The sequence below is a fragment of the Aquila chrysaetos genome, chromosome 1, assembly GCF_900496995.4.
Source record: "Aquila chrysaetos chrysaetos chromosome 1, bAquChr1.4, whole genome shotgun sequence".
NCBI classification, from domain to species: domain Eukaryota; kingdom Metazoa; phylum Chordata; class Aves; order Accipitriformes; family Accipitridae; genus Aquila; species Aquila chrysaetos.
Window position 1 is genome coordinate 57,398,965 of NC_044004.1, and position 19,358 is coordinate 57,418,322.

At 40.1% G+C, this 19,358-nt stretch overlaps 1 protein-coding gene across 1 annotated transcript in view; it reads left to right on the forward strand.

The window, feature by feature from the left end:
* TET2 (tet methylcytosine dioxygenase 2) overlaps window positions 1-17,312 on the forward strand; it is a 75,545-nt gene extending 58,233 nt beyond the window's left edge. Inside the window, exons 4-10 of the mRNA XM_030019199.2 lie at window positions 1,387-1,480; window positions 2,621-2,829; window positions 4,235-4,385; window positions 6,588-6,677; window positions 9,284-9,421; window positions 10,895-11,255; window positions 12,560-17,312. Of these exons, the coding sequence (XP_029875059.1) occupies window positions 1,387-1,480; window positions 2,621-2,829; window positions 4,235-4,385; window positions 6,588-6,677; window positions 9,284-9,421; window positions 10,895-11,255; window positions 12,560-13,971 (2,455 nt within the window). The 3' untranslated portion in view covers window positions 13,972-17,312. The remainder of the gene's footprint in view (window positions 1-1,386; window positions 1,481-2,620; window positions 2,830-4,234; window positions 4,386-6,587; window positions 6,678-9,283; window positions 9,422-10,894; window positions 11,256-12,559) is intronic.
* Window positions 17,313-19,358: the final 2,046 nt, after the last annotated feature.

The window sequence follows — 19,358 nt, forward strand, 5'->3', positions numbered from 1 at the left end:
ACAGTTGCCTGCAGAACATGTGTAGTACAAGTGATTTTACTTGTATAATTTCCTGTGACACTGAAATTTCACAATGAGATCACATCTAAAATCATTTCCTTTACAGGACAGAAGTTTAAATACAAATATTTGCTCTTAAATATGTCCCCAAGATTTTAGTACAAAAACAAGAGGGATGAAAGGTCAAAAGTTCTCAACGCATCATTAAATGGCTGCATAACAGGAAGGAACTATCTTGATTGCTCTATAGGTAATAGGCAAAGAACAAGGAGATTGTGATTTAGTCCCCATACTTGGTTATTTTAAAAGAAAAAAAAAAAGTAGCACCAATGAGAGTGGCAGAATTCAAGAAACGGGTGATGGAAGCACAATTTGCCCAGTCCCTGAAGTGCAGCCAAGTCAACAAGGTAGCTGGATCTGTAACGTTGCAGACACTGAGGTTTCTAACACACGGCTTCACCAGAGACCTGGTGTGCTCTAGGGCTCAGCAGGTGGGCACGCCCCAGTGCAGCAGCCCAGTGAGAGGCCTGGCCAGAAAACACACCTGGAAGTGGCTTAACAGGTCTGATGCTTTTTATTGATTCAAGATTTGCTTCCCTTAGCATTTGCCGCACATTTCCACCTGGTCCATCAGAGGACATGGAAAGTGGATCCCATTTGCTCTCAGTAACAGCACTACTTGTATGTGGGGCTAGATTCTGCCTTGATGGCATAATCACCTTGATTAAATGCTTCAGCAAGAGCTGAGCTTGCCCACCTTGGTCGCAAAAAGACACACACAGACAGCATCATTTGAGGGCATCTTGTCATCCTAATTCAGTATAGAAGTCAGGCAGAAGTAAATAAGTAACAATTTATGAGCGGATGATAAAGTAAAGGAAATAGATATGATGCAAATTAATCATGACTTAACTGATTCACACTGTATCTAAGCCAGAAACAAGCACAGAAAATTAATAGAGTGACTACTGCATGCCAGCTGTTCCATGACAACTTAATTATATACATTTCAGAGTAATAACTTTAAGTTTAACCCAGAAATGAAAGAAAAATATAAAATTTCTCCCCAAAATAGAGAGACTTCAAGTCCACTTTTCAAAATGTCATCTATAACAAGTCCTCTACAGAAACAGTTAAAAGGTTTGGGAATATTAATGTGATATGGATAATTTTTACTCATCCGTGATGTATTAGAGACATTTGCCTCTCTTAACATATCAATCCACCACTATAATAGAATCAGCAAGATAAACTGCATTGCCCATCCCTCCCTCTAATTCATAGTATTTATTTTTTAAGATAAGACTGGCAAATGTGCTCCATCTTTTCAGTGTTCATGCAGAACCAAATGAATCTGCTTATTGTACATATTTTTGTTTGTTTAAGATTTGGACAGAAGGGTAAAGCTATAAGGATTGAGAGGGTTGTCTACACTGGGAAAGAAGGCAAAAGTTCTCAAGGATGTCCAATTGCTAAATGGGTAAGTGATGTACACAAATGTTAAGACTAATCTAGTTCAGTATGATGGTTCATATAAGCAGGCAGCAGTGACATGTCCTTCTGTTAGTTGACACTCTGAAACTTAAAATAGCTCAAAGGCAGCAGTACCACAGGACGCCTGTAGCCTGCTCCTACCGCTGTCTCTCACACTCCATTTACTTGTTGCACAGAGACTAGCAAGGATAAAATTTGTTTTAAAGGTATGAAAACCTGAGAAAGAAGGCAGTTTCGCTTGCATTTAAGATTCACACCACCAGACATTCTCACTGCTGTTTAATTTTAGCTTACAAGTAAGTCCAGTAAGTACACCACTGTGATGTTTTTAAATTGCACTCCCAGTTCAAGAGAGGCATTAGGACACCCTCTTAGCAAACACTGTCATACTTTGGCACAAATTACTGAGTGGTTTGGGTAGGCTGGGGAAAGATAGGATGAGGAAAAACTGATATATGATTATAGTCCTTATGCATGCCAGACTGCACCTTTTTTTCAGAAATACCCACAGGAGCACAAGCACTGAGAAGCAAGAACATCTATTGGTTTCCTCTCATCACTGTAATGTCTGTATGTAGTAAGGGCAGGTCACAAAACTGAGAGGCCGATTACAAGTTTAGCTGCTTAAGTTTGGGAGGGAAGGGGAGAGAGCTCCCATGTCCAGTTATTTAGTCCCTTAGCTGCCTGCCTTTCCCCACGTGGCTCCTGCCCTAAGCGCACGTGTCCACCATCCAGCTCTGTGCAGGGAGGCATCTCACTGCTCACTTCCTTTTGCCCACTAATCAAACTGGGCCACTTGTACCATAGCGCCAATTCAGAAGATTCCTGCTGAATCAGAGCATGGGGGATACCTTTACAAAGCTGGTTTCCACCACCATTGCCTTCCATGACATCAGTCAAGCTTAGCCTCTTAGAGTCAGCTTCATTAAACAGAAAGGGTAGCCCTCGCCCATATCACTAAATGAGAAAAATGGACTGAGTTGCCACAAACAGAGAGGAAGACAGAAGTAGATGTAACACTCACACACACGCACAAATGCTGAGGTTTCCTCTTCTCTTGCTCTTTACATTAAGAAACGCATTGTTTGTGTTGGGGCTCCGGGGGTGTGTGTTGCTGTGGATGCAGGTAGTCCGCAGAAGCAGTCAGGAGGAAAAGCTACTCTGCTTGGTGCGCGAGCGAGCAGGCCACACATGTGAGACAGCCGTGATTGTGATTCTCATCCTGGTCTGGGAGGGAATCCCAACAAGCCTAGCCGACAAGCTCTACTCCGAACTCACCGACACCCTAAGGAAGTACGGCACGCTCACGAACCGGCGGTGCGCCCTGAACGAAGAGTAAGTGGAACAAAGGGTATGCTTGCCAAACTTGCAACCCCACCTTCAGCCTCGGAGCTGGCACCTCCACTTGTGCTATTACCCTGAAATATGCATAACCTTTTGTCATGGTTTAACCCCAGCCAGCAACCAAGCACCACGCAGCTGCTCACTCACTTCCCCCCCCCCATCCAGTGGGATGGGGGAGAGAATTGGGAAAAGAAGTAAAACTCATGGGTTGAGATAAGAATGGTTTAATAGAACAGAAAAGAAGAAACTAATAATGATAATGATAACACTAATAAAATGACAACAGTAATAATAAAAGGATTGGAATATACAAGGGATGCACAATGCAATTGCTCACCACCTGCTGACTGATGCCCAGTTAGTCCCCGAGTGGCGAGCCCCCCACCCCCCACTCCCCCCAGTTTATATACTAGGCATGACATCACATGGTATGGAATATCCCTTTGGCCCGTTTGGGTCAGCTGCCCTGGCTGTGTCCGCTCCCAACTTCTTGTGCCCCTCCAGCCTTCTTGCTGGCTGGGCACCAGAAGCTGAAAAATCTTTGACTTTAGACTAAACATTCATTAGCAACAACTGAAAACATCAGTGTTATCAACATTCTTCTCATACCTAACTCAAAAACACAGCACTATACCAGCTACTAGGAAGACAATTAACTCTATCCCAGCTGAAACCAGGACACCTTTCCAGCTATTTCAGGCCATTTGAAAACCAACAAACCTTGTGAGAAAAGTCAAGTAAATGATAAATCAGGGAAAAACATCTTCCCAGAGTTGTGAAGCATCTCAGTATATTTAAAGGAAAGGATCTCGGTAGGGCCTGGGACAGCAGATACCTCAACCGTGAATAAAAACTAGATGCACTAAATCATACTGTAAGCCTACAGAAGCTATCCTGAATCTAAAGAAATTGCACTACATCGTTTTGCCATGTCCTTCTCGTAGCAAAGAACATTTAGACCAAAATTAACATAGCTATCACTGTATGTTACTTTGGCTTCATGGGTAGAGTCATATTTCAGGAATTATTGCTTAGCCGCTGTCAGAGGGCTCCCACATTCTTGCAGTGCCGTCAGCATATGCCCCTTCCAGGTACCATGAATATCACTACTTAATAAGGCACCACGCAAACATACCCTCTTTCAGGCAAAGCCAGGTTTCTCACAGAAGCGTAGAAACCCCACAGTCCTTGTTTTGCAACCATGAAATCATTCAGTCCGATAAATTCTTCTGTTATAACATGTATGCCTCCCTCTTTCATTTCTTTATTATTTACTGATGGAAGACGATCCAAGACCAGTGATTCCCCAGAGCGCTGGCAGAATGCCGATGCCTACTGTGGGAGTGCCCCGAGGTGACCCGCCTGCTGCTAACAGCCATATTCTCTTATTTTTCAGACGGACTTGCGCGTGTCAAGGGCTGGACCCTGAAACTTGTGGTGCTTCATTTTCCTTTGGTTGCTCCTGGAGCATGTACTACAATGGTTGTAAGTTTGCCAGAAGCAAGATTCCAAGAAAGTTTAAGCTGATGGGGGATGACCCAAAAGAGGTTGGTGTCCATTTCTAAAATGAGCCTTATTTGCAAGGAAATGTTTTCTGTCACTCTGCAAATAGAGATACAGTACAAGAGACCAGGGACAAGAGCCCTGCCTGAATGGCATACATGTAGGGTAATTAAATAACTGCCAGTCAAAACTGATTGATTCTGGTCACTGAGCCAGCTGAATTGACTGTCCAAATTCTGACAGCTGGTAAAAGCCTTGAGACTTGAAGCCACGTTTGCAGGCTTTCACAATTAGAGGAGAGGGCATGGCCTGAATAATTGTTGCTGTATTAGGCCTGCAAGTGGGCATTCCCCACTGGCAGAGTGGAAGGTTTACCAACTGAAGGCACGTAACATTGTAACTGGGAACCAGAGCAGACTGCATGGAGACAAACTTGATGAAACTCTGAGATGACAATAGGAAGAAGAGGATAGGAAGACTCATTCTACATACAGTCCTGCCCCACTGAATGTTTCCAGACTGGGCTCTGTGTTACAGCAAACTGGCAACTGTTTAAAACAAGTCAGAGTAATAAAAAACCCATTGACCTTAGCCTGCGCACAAGATACCTCTGAAGTTATGACTGCAGTGACTGCTGGACACCTCCAGCTAGTCATGTGCCTGGGAGGCTCCAATGGCCCAGTCTGTTTTGTGGCAAGCACATGCAAATTTAGTCCCTTGTTTGCGTACTGACGCATAGGTCCACAGCTTTCACTGTATTCTGGTATTTTGCAACAAATCCAAGCATTTCTTTCACATGATCAGAGCGCCAGGTACTTCTGCATCCTATGGCCTGTGCTGAGAATAGCACACTATTTAGAATATCATAATTAACACACAGTTTTTCCTCCCCACTGCTCTTCTACAGCCCCAAGAATTACGGAATAGCTCTCCTCTGATCATTCTGTGGCACAAAGCCTTCTTTATCATAGCCTGCAATCCTAACCCCCCTAAATTTTCTAAGCTGGATACCTGGCCAGAGCCCACCAGGGCACTCTTCCAACTTGCATTTTTGGGTTTACTTCCCATGGAAGCCAGAGCTAGGCAGGGAAGATGGTGTTACCCTCCAGTCTTGTTCCCACACAAAGTCAGAGGCAGCCAAATCATACATGCAGAGCAGGGGCTAGGTCCCATAGCATAGACAGTTTATAGACAACACAAATAGGATCCTCACCAATAAAAACTAGAAGTAACACTTACAAATGGTAACCTACGGGCCATACAAAAGCTCCAAGTTCTGGCAGCAGCCACAACATCACAGCAAAGTATTTTTGACAATTTCATAATATCATTTTGGAGTCCCAAATTAGGATATAGTCCCATAGCAGGAGATACAAATCCTTAATGCACCAAACACATGTCTGTCTCAAACAGGTTTTTCACAGCATTTCACACATTCCTAAAATATACAGACTCCTCAAAACAGGTATACCACTCCAGTATGCCACTGTTCTTATGCACTTGAAATTAAAAATAAGGGCCTCATATAAAGAAGGTTTTGAATTTGGGATTCTCATCCTGAGAGGATGGGGAACAACTCTGGAGTATGTTATTAGAGTACTTCATTTTTAGAGCGCCCTTCATTTTGAGAGTATGTACCTCTTCTTATAGAAAAAAAGAAGTGTGGTCATTCCTACCTCTGTATCACCAACTACTAGACACATCCACAATTCTTCATTGCTTAAGAATTGGGAACTTTTTGAAGTCTGAAGTATTTAAATAATTTTAAATTGCTGCATGAAAAGATATTTCAGTGTGTTGAAGTGCTGCCCTTGCAACGTGCAAAACCCTTGAATTAGCCAGATTTACTTGATGGACCATTCTGATAATACTTCTCTCATGCTTTCTGAAGAGTGTTATTTTCCCAAAACTCCAATGGGGAAAATAATGAGGATCACCACACTTGGATCTAAAACATCTCCATGTTGAAGAATGTGATTCTTCTTAATATAAACCAAATTAAGATTCTAGTATGTGATGTCCTCTTGCAAGGCTCACACTACATTACTTTACTACTTCATTACTTTAAAGTCTGTGAAACAATAAAATTAAAAGGAGATTCACAACAGTTACTGTCTAAACAAGAATAACGGTCTAGGCCTTTACACAACTATCAGTGTAAACGTAACTGTGTAAAGACCCTAACTTCTTAGATCCCATACATACAGTATGGAAATGTCATTGAACTCTATTTCATCTCCTAACAGGAAGAAAAACTAGAATCCAATTTGCAGAATCTGTCAACCCTGATGGCACCTACCTACAAGAAGCTTGCACCTGATGCATATAACAACCAGGTATGCTGGGGAAAAAAGGAACTGGAGCAGTCATCCAAATAACCTGATTTTTACCACACTTCCCAATGCTTCAACCTTGCACCAAACCATTATGTACATTTTGTGCCAGCATTCCTTTTACATCAGGGTAAAGATGAATGGAAATGAACAATTCCACTTAAAATGCTTTGAAAAGTAAAGCTAGCAGAATTTGGTCCACTAAATGGAACTAATCTTTTCACCTACATCAACACAATAAAATTACTTCACACTTGAGCAGAACTCTTCAGCTCTACACACAAATTTCTAGATTTAGCATGATTCACCAGGCCAACTAGCAGAACAGCCATGAAGATGGTGTGAGATTGGCAACAGTGCTAGAAGGCAGTGTATCATATTGCACTCGAGTCCTGAAGCCACAGTTTCAGTTCTGCTCTCTCAAGTGGCAGATGAATTTAGTTTTCACCAAAGTAGCCATTACAAACATGCTTTTAAAGCAAAATTTCATATTTGAACCCACTCAGCCCTGCATATGCACACAAGTACCTGCACCAGCCCTCTTGCACAAGGGGATTGTGTGCGTGCATTTTCTGTGAAGCAGTGTTCACAGATACTAGCACATTTGAAGCTTCTATGGGGTTACCAGTGTGGCTGTCTCTCATCTGCATTCCTTTACCAAACGTCTTTCAGATATTTGCATCAAAATTTGACAACATACCCCTTGCAAACGCATAACTGTTGGCCTTCATTTTTGTTGCTCAGGTTCACTACCATTACAAACATTCACAGAACTTACAGTCTCCAAACTATCAGCATCATTGCAAACTATGACATCTTCTTTCCTTCCTGTTGACAGCATTATGCTGTAGCAACCAGCACAAAGCAGATTTTCAACTGTAATGGAAACAGTAAACTAACACAAAACTGTCCATTTTTATTTGCTGTAACACTTGCTCCTTTACTGCATATTTAGTAGAAACTAGACAGGGTAGGCAGATTCAGTACAGACTTACCCAATTTCACTTACCTGATCAGATAATGTTTGGAGACTTATTATGGAGGAAACTGTGGCCGTGTGCCCACTAGCTGTGGTTATCTGTCCAAATATCTGAGAGACATTCTGCAGGAGAAGAAAGGAGGAGGAAGAAGAAAAAATGAGGGGGTGGTGAACAATAAAATTGTTCTTTGCTTGGGCTGCTTTTCTTTTCCCACAAAAATTCACAAAAGAACTTTTCTCCATGTAAGCCATGGTCCTGCCTGACACTTGTTGACAATACGTGCTTTTACAAGTTTCAATTTTTACCTTGCATAATAAGGCGTGTGTATAGCTTGGCCGGTTTCAGGAGTTTCATGCAAACCTTGTATTTGTGGGGAAACCCTGATCAAGTTACTGTCAGTGGCTTTAAAGAGACATGATCGAGGCCTAATTTGTATGGTATTGTAAAAGCTTCTAAAAGCAAAAAGCCCTAAAACCAATCCCCCTTTGAATCCTGAAAAGAAATTCCAAATTCCCAGATTTATTCTAATCCAAGTCTGGATTGCTACTGGATTAAAATCTAGAATTGGAAATGGTCTGTTTTTCTAATTGGACCCAACAGATCATCTCAGAGAACAGTTGCACCAGTGTACTTTAAACAGACGATTATAGTCTGGCTAACGTTTCAGACCTCTCTCATTTAATTCCAAAGAAGTTTACATGTTTCAAGTTTTGTTCTGCTTTTATTTTCAGATTCCAGGGAAGTAAATATTCCAAATTTTAAAAATAAAGGTCTGCGAGCAAACTAGACATCTTTTTAGTGATCTTGGATCAAGACTTAGCAAACCTTCTAATTTCACCTCAACTTAAAATGGAATCCACTGAGTTCCATTAAGCGTAGATTTTTTTGCATTCACTTGAAAGGTTCAGGAATTTCAGCAAAGTATTTTACAAACATGGTTTCATTTTTAATTTTCTAAATAAAATATGAAACTGTCATTTGTCTAAGGCTTGATCTTCCACTGCAAAATCCTTTCTTCTTGTGTAAGGTTTATTGTTGCATTATCAGCTCTTTGTAAAGCTCGTTAATAATGAGTGCATGGGTAGAAAGTACTGTCTTGACTGAATTATCTCTCTTTTTGGTCAGGGGTCAGAGTTGTACTTAAGCTAATGAAATACACATTGAGCGTGCCAAAATATTACAAATCAAAAAGCAAATTATTATTTTTTCATGAAGTCATTCTGAAGTCAGTTTTCTAAAGCCATTTTCCCTCAATAGCATGGTATATTTCCAGTCTACACAAACATATCACTCTTACAGTGCCAGATGCTGAAACCATGCACTGCATTTGTCACGTAAAAACACCAACCACTGGCAGAGAATCAAAAGTAATACGGAAGGAAAAGTATTATTGGCCAATTTCACAATCACACCAGAGACAGAAAGTAACAGGGAACAAAGCAGCAAGGAACGAAGTATGGATACGAAATTGCCATCAAATTGCTTGATTTTATTTGCCTTCAATATCTGTATGTTGCCACCTCCAAGATGTTAGGAGGCTTGCATGTTGTCACAGCGGAGCATTCAGTGCTAATCCTGTGTACTGGAGCATCCAGCTCAGTTGCAGTGATACCTGTCATCTCTTTCCAGATCGAGTATGAACACAGAGCACCTGAGTGTCGTCTGGGTTTAAAAGAAGGTCGCCCATTCTCAGGGGTCACTGCCTGCCTGGATTTTTGCGCTCATGCTCACAGAGACTTGCACAATATGCAGAACGGGAGTACACTGGTAAGTCCGTGATCCATATAGCCGCCTTACTCCAGCACTAATTTCATATATTTAATTCATTATCTCCTGACTGTTTAAATTTGTACTTGCATAATGCAGATTGCTAAAAAAAGAAACTTTAAGCAGTAATTGAGCTAACTTATTACCCCCTACACAATTTTTCATTCAAATGAATGAGACTTATGGTGTATTAAAGAAAGGTTTAGTATAGAACTGGTAAAAGAGAAACCATGGAGGCAAAGGAAGGAAGGTCCCAGCAGGGCTGAAATGCCTGTTTCAATGTTCCTGGAACAAAATGGTTTATATATTCCTCTTGAAACACTTTTTTTCCTAGCAACTTTGGATTATATCTTCTAATAAAGTAAAAATGGAAACAAAGCACTTCTTTCTGGGATAGAGTTTTGGAAGTTGTGGATTTCATTCCTGCATGGGATGAGCAGAAAGTCTGCAATCCTTGACATCCTTTGTATTGTACATGCACCCTTTACTCTCTTCAGTTCTGATCTCTAGCATGTACAGCGAAGGTTCTGTAGAAGATACCAGAAAAGCAAGCTGGTTTTCAACATGTATTGGATTATTTCTGTCCCCTGCCTACTCTCTCTGTGACAAAACAGTTGGCGTAAACATGAGAAAGAATAATCTTCCATCTTGAATAATCATCATGGTTGTAATTTGAAGCAACTACCTAGATTCACAGTGCCTCTCTTAAGTACAACTAAAGACAGTATCTACGTTTATAATACCAACTAAATTTTTCCTGTTCCCAGGGTCTGACTTAATTGACAAGTCAACCACCACCAATACAATATATATTTCTAGCTGAGCTTTCTTCCTAAAACTGGCTGATGCAATGATTTTGCTACAGAATATGTCTGTATCAGCATCTTTTTCCACTGAGATGCTTGCAATACCTGTTTTAGCTGGAGCTAACACAATGAGCATGCTGCGTGACACAACAGTAACTTCCTTAAATCTTGTTATTAACGTTACAGTGACTTGCTCCTTTGCAAAGTCCTGGAAGTTGCCATTGTAAGGGGGTGTGAAATACAATGGCAGTATGTTATATTGCACACTATTTCTAATAGGTAGCTAGCTAATGTATTACACTGAAAAAATCTTCAGGTGAGTACAAAGTCCCAGGTTCTACTGTTTTAGCTCTCTGGCCACGGTACAATGGATCACATAGTTTATTTCACATTAGGGTAATCCCTAACTATGCTGTTCATTTCAGCACAAGTACAAGAAATAGATATATATACCTTCAGTTTCTATTAACACTGTCCAACAGAGCAATGGAAGAAATGAAATGGCAGGCTTGTTGTGATATGCATAAATCGCACAGAAACTTACAAATAGCTTGCCAGATGCCAACGCCAACAGTGGCAGGGCAAGGTAAAATGCAGAGGCTAGTATTCCAGATCTCCTCTTCTCAGACTGGTTTGAGAGAGTTACTCTAACACACCTTTCCGACAGGTTTGCACACTAACTAGAGAAGACAATCGTGAAATTGGCCAAACACCAGAAGATGAGCAGCTCCACGTGCTCCCATTATACAAAGTCTCTGATGTGGATGAGTTTGGAAGCACTGAAGGCCAGGAGGAGAAGAAGAGGAATGGCAGCATCCAGGTCCTTACCTCCTTTCGCCGAAAAGTAAGGATGTTAGCAGAGCCTGTTAAGACGTGTCGGCAAAGGAAGCTAGAAGCAAAGAAGGCAGCTGCAGAAAAGCTTTCCTCCTTGGAGAATGGGTCTAGCAAAGCTGAAAGAGATAAGTCTGCTGCAGCACGCAACAAGCAAGGCAACTCTGAGGCGGCAGGTCATGCAAAGCAGCTAGCAGGTAAACACATGAATCTGATCGGGATCTTTATCAACAGTGGTAAGCTTCCTAGAAATCAGGGCTATTTATAATGAGTCTCAAGAAAACCATTATTCTCAGCCCAAGAACATTTTAAAGTAAAAAGGAAAGAGAACTCTTGAAAGTAAATATCAATATTGTGTATTTATAAATACTAGAGTTCCAAATTGTGGTTGACTCTGGAGAAGCAAAAAAAAAAAAAGGTGTATGAGAAATCCTTTATTGTTGGATAGTTAACACCTGTAGAAATCTGGTACTTTTGCAAACTCTGCTTGCCATCCAGTGTATTGTAAATTACCTTTAAAAGACTAGTAATGCCAGAAGCCTTGAAGAGAAGTGTGTGATGCTGCTGCCAAAGAAAGAATGACCTACACATCACTCACTGTCTGCCACTGTTACAGAGAACCTCCTAATTTGAGGGGATTCAAGCCTAACCTCTTTACTACTATTTATACTCTCTGCTTCAAGACCAAAAGCAGAGCAGGTTTCTCCATGGTGGCGTATGAGTTTAAAAATCCACTTAACAATCCCTGGCAGTCCTCATCAGTAGATTTGAGAGTCCTGAGCAAAGCAGTTCATCATGACTATTTTATTGTTACAGCAGCTTTTTCTCAGAGAGGAAAAAAGCAATATGTCCAAGGCCACTCAGAAGGTCACTGAAATACCTATGAATAGAAGTCAGCTGTCCCATGACCCAGGCTAGGGTTGTAACCATTAAATGATGCCATTTCACTTTAATGAATAATGTTTTTGCTCTTATGTCTTCAGTTAATCTCACTTGTTACTGAACTGTTCTCTCAGTGAATGTCACCGTTAGTTTTTTACATAAAGCTAGGGATATTTTTTTGAGACAGTCATATAATACAGATGAGAAGAATTATTTATTCTTGGGGAGAAGAAGGTCACCTTGTGCACGGCTGTTTGGGAGCACTTTGATGCTCCATTTCATGGGCTACTTAAATGATGATTCAACTCTTTGGATTTTGTGCATGTGACTGAACAGATTGCACTGTCCTCTTTTTCCCCGTTGCCACTAGCATCTGATCTCACTGGCTACACGCCAAAAAGGATGAGTAGCCTTAGTATTTATTCAGCTTCTTACAGGATGGTTGGTATTTGAGATACGAGAAAGGGAGCCTCTGTTAACATATCATATGATACACTTTTCTTAGAAATTTCATAGATAGGTATCATGAAAAGTCTATAAAGTATGTAGTTTGTTGGTTTTTTCTTTTAAAAAAAAAGCTTGTTTGTTGTATGTTTTTTTTTTATTTTCACATCTACAGATCTTTTACGTCTTTCAGGACCAGCCACACAACAGCAACATCAGCAGCAACATCCACAGCGCACTCTCCCTAACAACGCTCAGTCAAATCCTATTAACTCTTACTCGGGTTCAGGTTCTGCAAATCTCTATGTAAGGTTGCCTAATCCAGCCAATGCTTATCCAAGCTCTTCATACACTTCAGATCCCTATGGAGGGTCCAGTCCCATGAACCTCTATACAACCTCATCACAGCCTGTGGGGTCTTATTTGAATTCTTCCAGTCCCATGAACCCTTATTCAGGATCATTAAGTCAAAATAACCAATATCCACCCTACCAATGCAATGGAAACATACCTATGGACAACTGCTCCTCTTACTTGGGCTCTTACCCTTCCCAGCATCAGCACATGGACTTGTATAGTTGCCAGAGCCAAGACCATATGTCTAAACTAAGTCTACCACCCATTCAAACATTATACCAGCATAGGTTTGGGAATAGCCAGAGTTTTGGTCCCAAGTACTTGAATTATGGAAACCAAAATATGCAGGTAGACTCCTTCAGTAATTGCACCATTAGACCAAACGTACACCACGTAGGGTCTTTTTCCTCTTACTCCACCCATGAGGCTGATGGCCATTTTATGGAGGTTGCCTCAAGGTTAAAATCTAATCTGAGTAATCCAAGCATGGATTATGCCTCCATGAGTAAAAACAGTGAACATCATCACATGCAACCCCCTCCACATTTAGCACACGACTACCATTCTTCTCTGAGTATGTTTAGTGGTCCTCCTAATTCATTGCATCTCCAAAATAAGGATAGTGAAATGATTTCACATGCAGTTAATGGTTTGTCTAACATGCTTCCAGGTCAAAACCATGATAGGACTACTCCCCAGGGTGGTTTAGATAAAACTGATGTGCTGAATCCAGAAAAAGCAGAGGATCCCGATGAAGTCTGGTCAGATAGTGAGCAGAGCTTTCTGGATCCAGAAATTGGAGGAGTGGCAGTTGCTCCATCTCATGGGTCAATTCTCATAGAGTGCGCAAAACGTGAGCTCCACGCAACAACTCCCTTAAAAAATCCCAACAGGAACCATCCCACCAGAATATCGCTTGTCTTTTACCAGCACAAGAGTATGAATGAGCCAAAACATGGTCTGGCTCTGTGGGAGGCAAAGATGGCTGAGAAGGCAAGAGAGAAGGAAGAGGAATGTGAAAAGTACGGTCCAGACTATGTGCCTCAGAAATCTTACGGCAAAAAAGCAAAGCGGGAGCCTGCTGAGCCACACGAACCCTCTGAGCCAACGTACGTGCGCTTCATCAAGTCTCTTGCACAAAGGACACTGTCGGTCACCACAGACTCCACAGTAACTACATCTCCATATGCCTTTACACGGGTTACAGGGCCTTACAACCGATATATCTAACTTCACATCTTTGTTGGTTACCTCATTTGAAAAAACACCTTGTCAGTAGGGTAGTTCTTCTTTAGGTTTTGGGGAAGGCAAGGGTGGAGAAGAAACAGTGTTTTTAGGAAATTCATCAGTGGAAAAAACCTCAGCACACCAGCAAAAAGAGGTAATCTCACTAGCGCACTTATTTTCCACTGATTTTTAAGTGGTCACAGATGGCACGTAGGAAACAAGACCAAAGCATCCTATGCAAAAACAAAAACAAAACAAAGAAGCGTTTCACAATTTACATTTGAAAACACTGGCTCCATTACTGAAAGAGATAATCTGCAAATGGATTTTTTTTTTCTTACATTTTTGCACATCTGTGGCCACTTTTAATGTCATCAAGTTTGCATAGTCATGGAACAGGAGCAAAAAAAAAACCCTAAAAAATAATACTGTAGTATTACAACTGCAGGAATCTTAAAATAACATCTGGTGCTGAATCTATGATGTACTGAAATACTGGAATTATGGCTTTTTAACATGCAGTTTTTACTGTAATCTTATTAGTCTATTGATTTTATTTAACAAAGTAGATAAGTATAAAACATAATGAATAGACAGCAAAACACTGAATTTGTTTGGATATTCTAAAACCATGGTGCTATCTAAGAGAATGGTGTCTTTATTTTAACAGTCGAACAGTTAATGCCTTTATAACAAAATGTCAATGATGTAGTCAAGTGTTCTTCAACAACAGGGAGGACCCTTTTCATTCATGTATGTATTGAATTTACCTGGTGTTAAAATAAGCTTACTTTTTAACATATGGGAATTACAAAGACCTCTGGATTTTGCTCATCCAGTCAAGTCCTAGAAAAGGACAATAAAATATATAGAGAGATATTTTTTTTTAAATAGTGTTTCAAAAGCACTTTGTCTACCTAAGCTTGGCAACTTGAACAATGCTAAGGTACTAAGACATTAAAAAAAAAAAAAAAAAGAGTTTACTTTGATTTTAAAATGCAAAGATAATTTTTTTAAACTAAAAAAGCTTTTAAATACTTTTGTTTTAGCCATGCATCTGCTAGTGGGCTACATATCCATTTTTAATACAGTCAGTTATGGTAATAATGGGACTTACTGGATATAAGGGAATACTTTAGTACACAAAACACATGTTTTTCTGGTGCTCATCTCACACAGCTATACTGTAAACTGTTTTCTACAATTATTATGACAAGTTCATTGCTCAAATATGTACAGTTTTAAGGAAAGAATTTTATATTAACCACAGGTAATAATTAGCAGCATGCGACAGACTACAACTAGTTAGCTTGGGCTTCTGCTGTTTTTAAAGATCTGTATGCTCTTCAAACATTGAATGGCAGATTGCTTTTGTGTTGATAATTATGTACATTGTGGTGTAAGTCATTTCTCGGTGCAAGTGTCCTCTTTTCCAGGAAGATTGAGCAGACCGATGCCTACACAAGATGAATGAAACAGGGTTAGTTCTGTGTGATTCCGTTGATTAAATAGAAAAAAAAAAAAAATAGGCAGCTGGCTTGCTGTGGTGGTTTTAAATCATTAATTTCTATTAAAAAAAAAAGCAGGAGAGTTGTATAGTAAATTAAATTGTAAACAAAACTTTTTTTAAACGCAATGCTTTAGTATTTTAGTACTGTAAAAATATTAAATCTATATATATTTGGGTTTTGAGCTGAATTCACATCATGGTGCTACTCAGCCTGCTACAAATATATCATAATGTGAGCTAAAAATACATTAAAAGGTTTGAGTGATGTTCCTACTTGTCATATACCTCAACACTAGTTTGGCAATAGGATATTGAACTGAGTGTGAAAGTTTATATATTGTATACCATCTTTTTCCCCCAATAGCCTTTGAAAAAAACAAACAAAAAAAAAAACAAAACAAAAAAAAACTCTCAATACTTGACATTTTAGCAAGTATAACTTGAACTTCAACTTTTTTTTTTTTTTTTTTTTTTGGTTCTAAAAATTCAGGGATATTTCAGCTCATGTTCTCCTATGCCAACGTGTCACCTGTGTGTATGTAAAGCTGTTGTAGGTTAAATATATTATTCTTGGGTTTTTTGTTTTGGTTTGGTTTTTTTTTTCAGGGATTTAATGCTTTTCTTTTGAATCCCTTCTCTAATTTTTCTTGTACATGTATTGATGTAACTAAAACTAATTTTGTAAATTTGTTAGCTCTTTTTATTGTAATGAAAGTGTTTAAGAGATTTAGAATGTTTTGCCTGTTTCAAACGAATAAACAAAAAGAAAGTAGAATGCACTGAGCTGATTAAAGGGAAAAATGTAAGGCAGGGGTTTGGCAAGTGACTGTTTGCTAGAGTTGTTCAAGTCACTCTCTAAACAAGGCTTCTTGGATACTGTAATGAATAAAATAAAATATAGAAAGGTACAGTCTGTACAAGGGCTTCCCTAAACATGCAAACCTCCATGTCCCAGATATATCTTGTGCAATATACTGTAAGATTAAGTTTGGTCGGAAGAAATTTTATCTAACAGAATCACAACCTAACTTGAGAAAATCAAAGGAGGCCTTTGGGTTTAATGGTCAAATATTTATTATGGCAATTTTGTTTTTTAATTCTCAGTCTGTGACTTTACCCACTGCATTGAAACAAAAGTTTCGCCTTTTTAAAAAAAAAAAAAAAAATTATGGTTATATGTCAGATTAATTAAATCATTATAAATCTTCATCTTTTGGTGATTTTTTTTTTTAAAGTCCTATATTATTCATGTAATCCATAGTAGATGTTTGGTTAAAATGCCGTGCACCGTCATTTGCCAAACTGCTGGCAGCAGGAGCAGGAAGCTTAGTTGGTGAATCAGTTTTGTATTGTAAATACCCAAACTGTAATTTTTGGTGTACAGAACCCTGCCTCAGTTGGAACGAATGACAAAGCAGACATAAAATTGCTTGTATAGGATTATCAGGTTGACTATAGCCATACTTGAAGATGCTTCTGAGTGGTGTCAACTTTACTTGAATGAATTTTTCATCTTGATTGACGCACAGTGGTATAAAGTTCACTTCTAAAGCTAGTGGTTAACTTGTGTAGGAAACTTTAGCAGTTTGACACTAAGGTAATGAACTTCTGTGTGCATTTTCTATGCTTATGTTCTACATTTTTTTTTTTAACTTTAGTTTCATTCATTTTCATGAAATGTTTGGTATGTCTATAAAAAGAATCCGAGGATGGTTATAAATACTGTAAGTATTGTAATGTAATGCAGGTTATTTGAAAGCTGTTTATTATTATATCATTCCTGATAACGCTGAGATGTGGGTGTTTTTAATAAAATTTATATTTATTTAATGCACTCTAAGTCTGTCTTGGCAGAAACTTGTCTTTCCCTGTCACTAACAACAAAGCCAGCACAGTGAAACGTGGCCCGTGGTACCAGCCACAGGTCAAGAGCCTCAGGGGAACCAGACAACCCTGAGGCTTACAGGGCCAGGGAAACTGCTAGCCTGAGGAACTTAAATCTAAAACTGTGTTATGAGAAACAGAGGAAGTTGCATTGAATTTCTAAGCTGCTGAAATACGCATCGACTGACATACCAGGAGAACCCAAACTTTTCAATGAAGCAGGCCCACACACCCACACAGGTTTAGCCCACCTCCATCTTCCGTGACTCAAGCATCACGCTCAAATGAAGTGCATCACTAGGGACTTCAAAACAGGAGATCTAGACATCACATATATTCCTAGCTCTGCTTTGACTCTTGCTTCTAATGGGTTGGGACACTAGCTACCTAGCCCAGGCTACTGCTCAATAAAATCCATGTTTACAGTGAAGGAGGGAGGCATTTTTATGGGCAGGAAGAGGGTGTAGAGCATCATGGCTGGTTTCCTACTGGTGTTTGTGGACACAGATAAACATGGCATATTCAGTGTTGGAATTTCCTCACTGCTTGAGTAACAGCCACAAATCCACACCTGGCAGAGGCAGGACAAGGGGCACTCTAGGGGTTCATTCATTTGTTTGGGGTATTTATCTCTACCTGTTTATGCATTTTTCAGTTGATTTCAAATTACTCCCAAATGGTGGGATGCTCCAACAGATAGTATTATTGCACCAGGGGAGGTTTTAGATTGGATATCAGGAAAAATTTCTTCACTGAAAGGGTTGTCAAGCAGTGGAACAGGCTGCCCAGGGAAGTGGTTGAGTCGCCATCCCTGGAGCTATTTTGAAGATGCGTAGATGTGGCACTTAGTGACATGGTTTAGTGGTGGACTTGACAGTGTTATGTTTACGGTTGGACTTGATGACCTTAAGAGTCTTTTCCAACCTAAATGATTCTATGATTAAGAAAAAACAAGATTATAAAAGCCTAAAACCTCATGTATAATCTAAATCACATGTAATCTAGAGAAAAGCAGAAGCACTAAGAAAGTGTCTGAATCAATACGAGGACATACATTCTTGCAGACACCAGAAAAAAGCTTGTTTTCATGGTCCCTGCTTTTACCTTCAAGGGATATCAGGACTGAATCCTGAAATATTCTCCTCTTTGGGAAGAGACAGAAATTGCTCTCTCTCCGCAGCTGCAAAATGTTTCCGCAACAATTGTACATGAAAGCTTTTCAAGGTTTCTTTTTTAAGACCCAGAGTTTGTTGTCAGCCCTGGTTACCCCATCCATCAATGCCATGCACCTTGGGAAAGCCCCCCTACTCTGTACATTCATATAGCTAAGTGTCTTGGGGAAGCAGTGATTTAAAACTCAAAAAATCTGTAATGTTCACCCCTGGCTCTCAGCATATTCCCAGATGGGAATGTCTTGAGGGAGGCTAGCACACTGCAGCAGCCAAGTGTTGCTCTTTTCTGTGCACAGGTGCACTTTAATGCATTAGACAGCTGAAACTGACAGATGCACTCACTTTAACAAAGGTCTATCACCCCTTTAGCCTTTCCCAGGCAAGGCCACTGGGAAGTCAAACCATACCTGCCAACAGCACTTCTCCCACAAACACGGGCTCTCCCTGAGACAAGGGCAGTTTGCTCGTGTGCCTCAGGTGGCTGTGACCAAGGCACGACTCACCATCACCACCCAAACTGCAGGCTGCTCGCCCTGATAAATTAGTTACAACTGGGGGGGGCCCTGCTGAGCATCCAGCTCCCCGAGGTAGCTTCTGTCTTGCCTTTCCTCTTCTCCTACCCATCTGTTCTGTCATTTTCTGCCTTCTGACATCTCACACAGAGGACAATACAGCTTTTTTAATGGGAATGACTGAAAAGCCTGTGATGACAAGCCAAGCCAGGGTGAACAAATCCCAGGAAAAGTTTAAGAGCAACAGGTGATATGCTCAAAGATACAGAAAAGTATGGAGCATGGAAGAGTGGGGAAAAGGAAAAAATACTT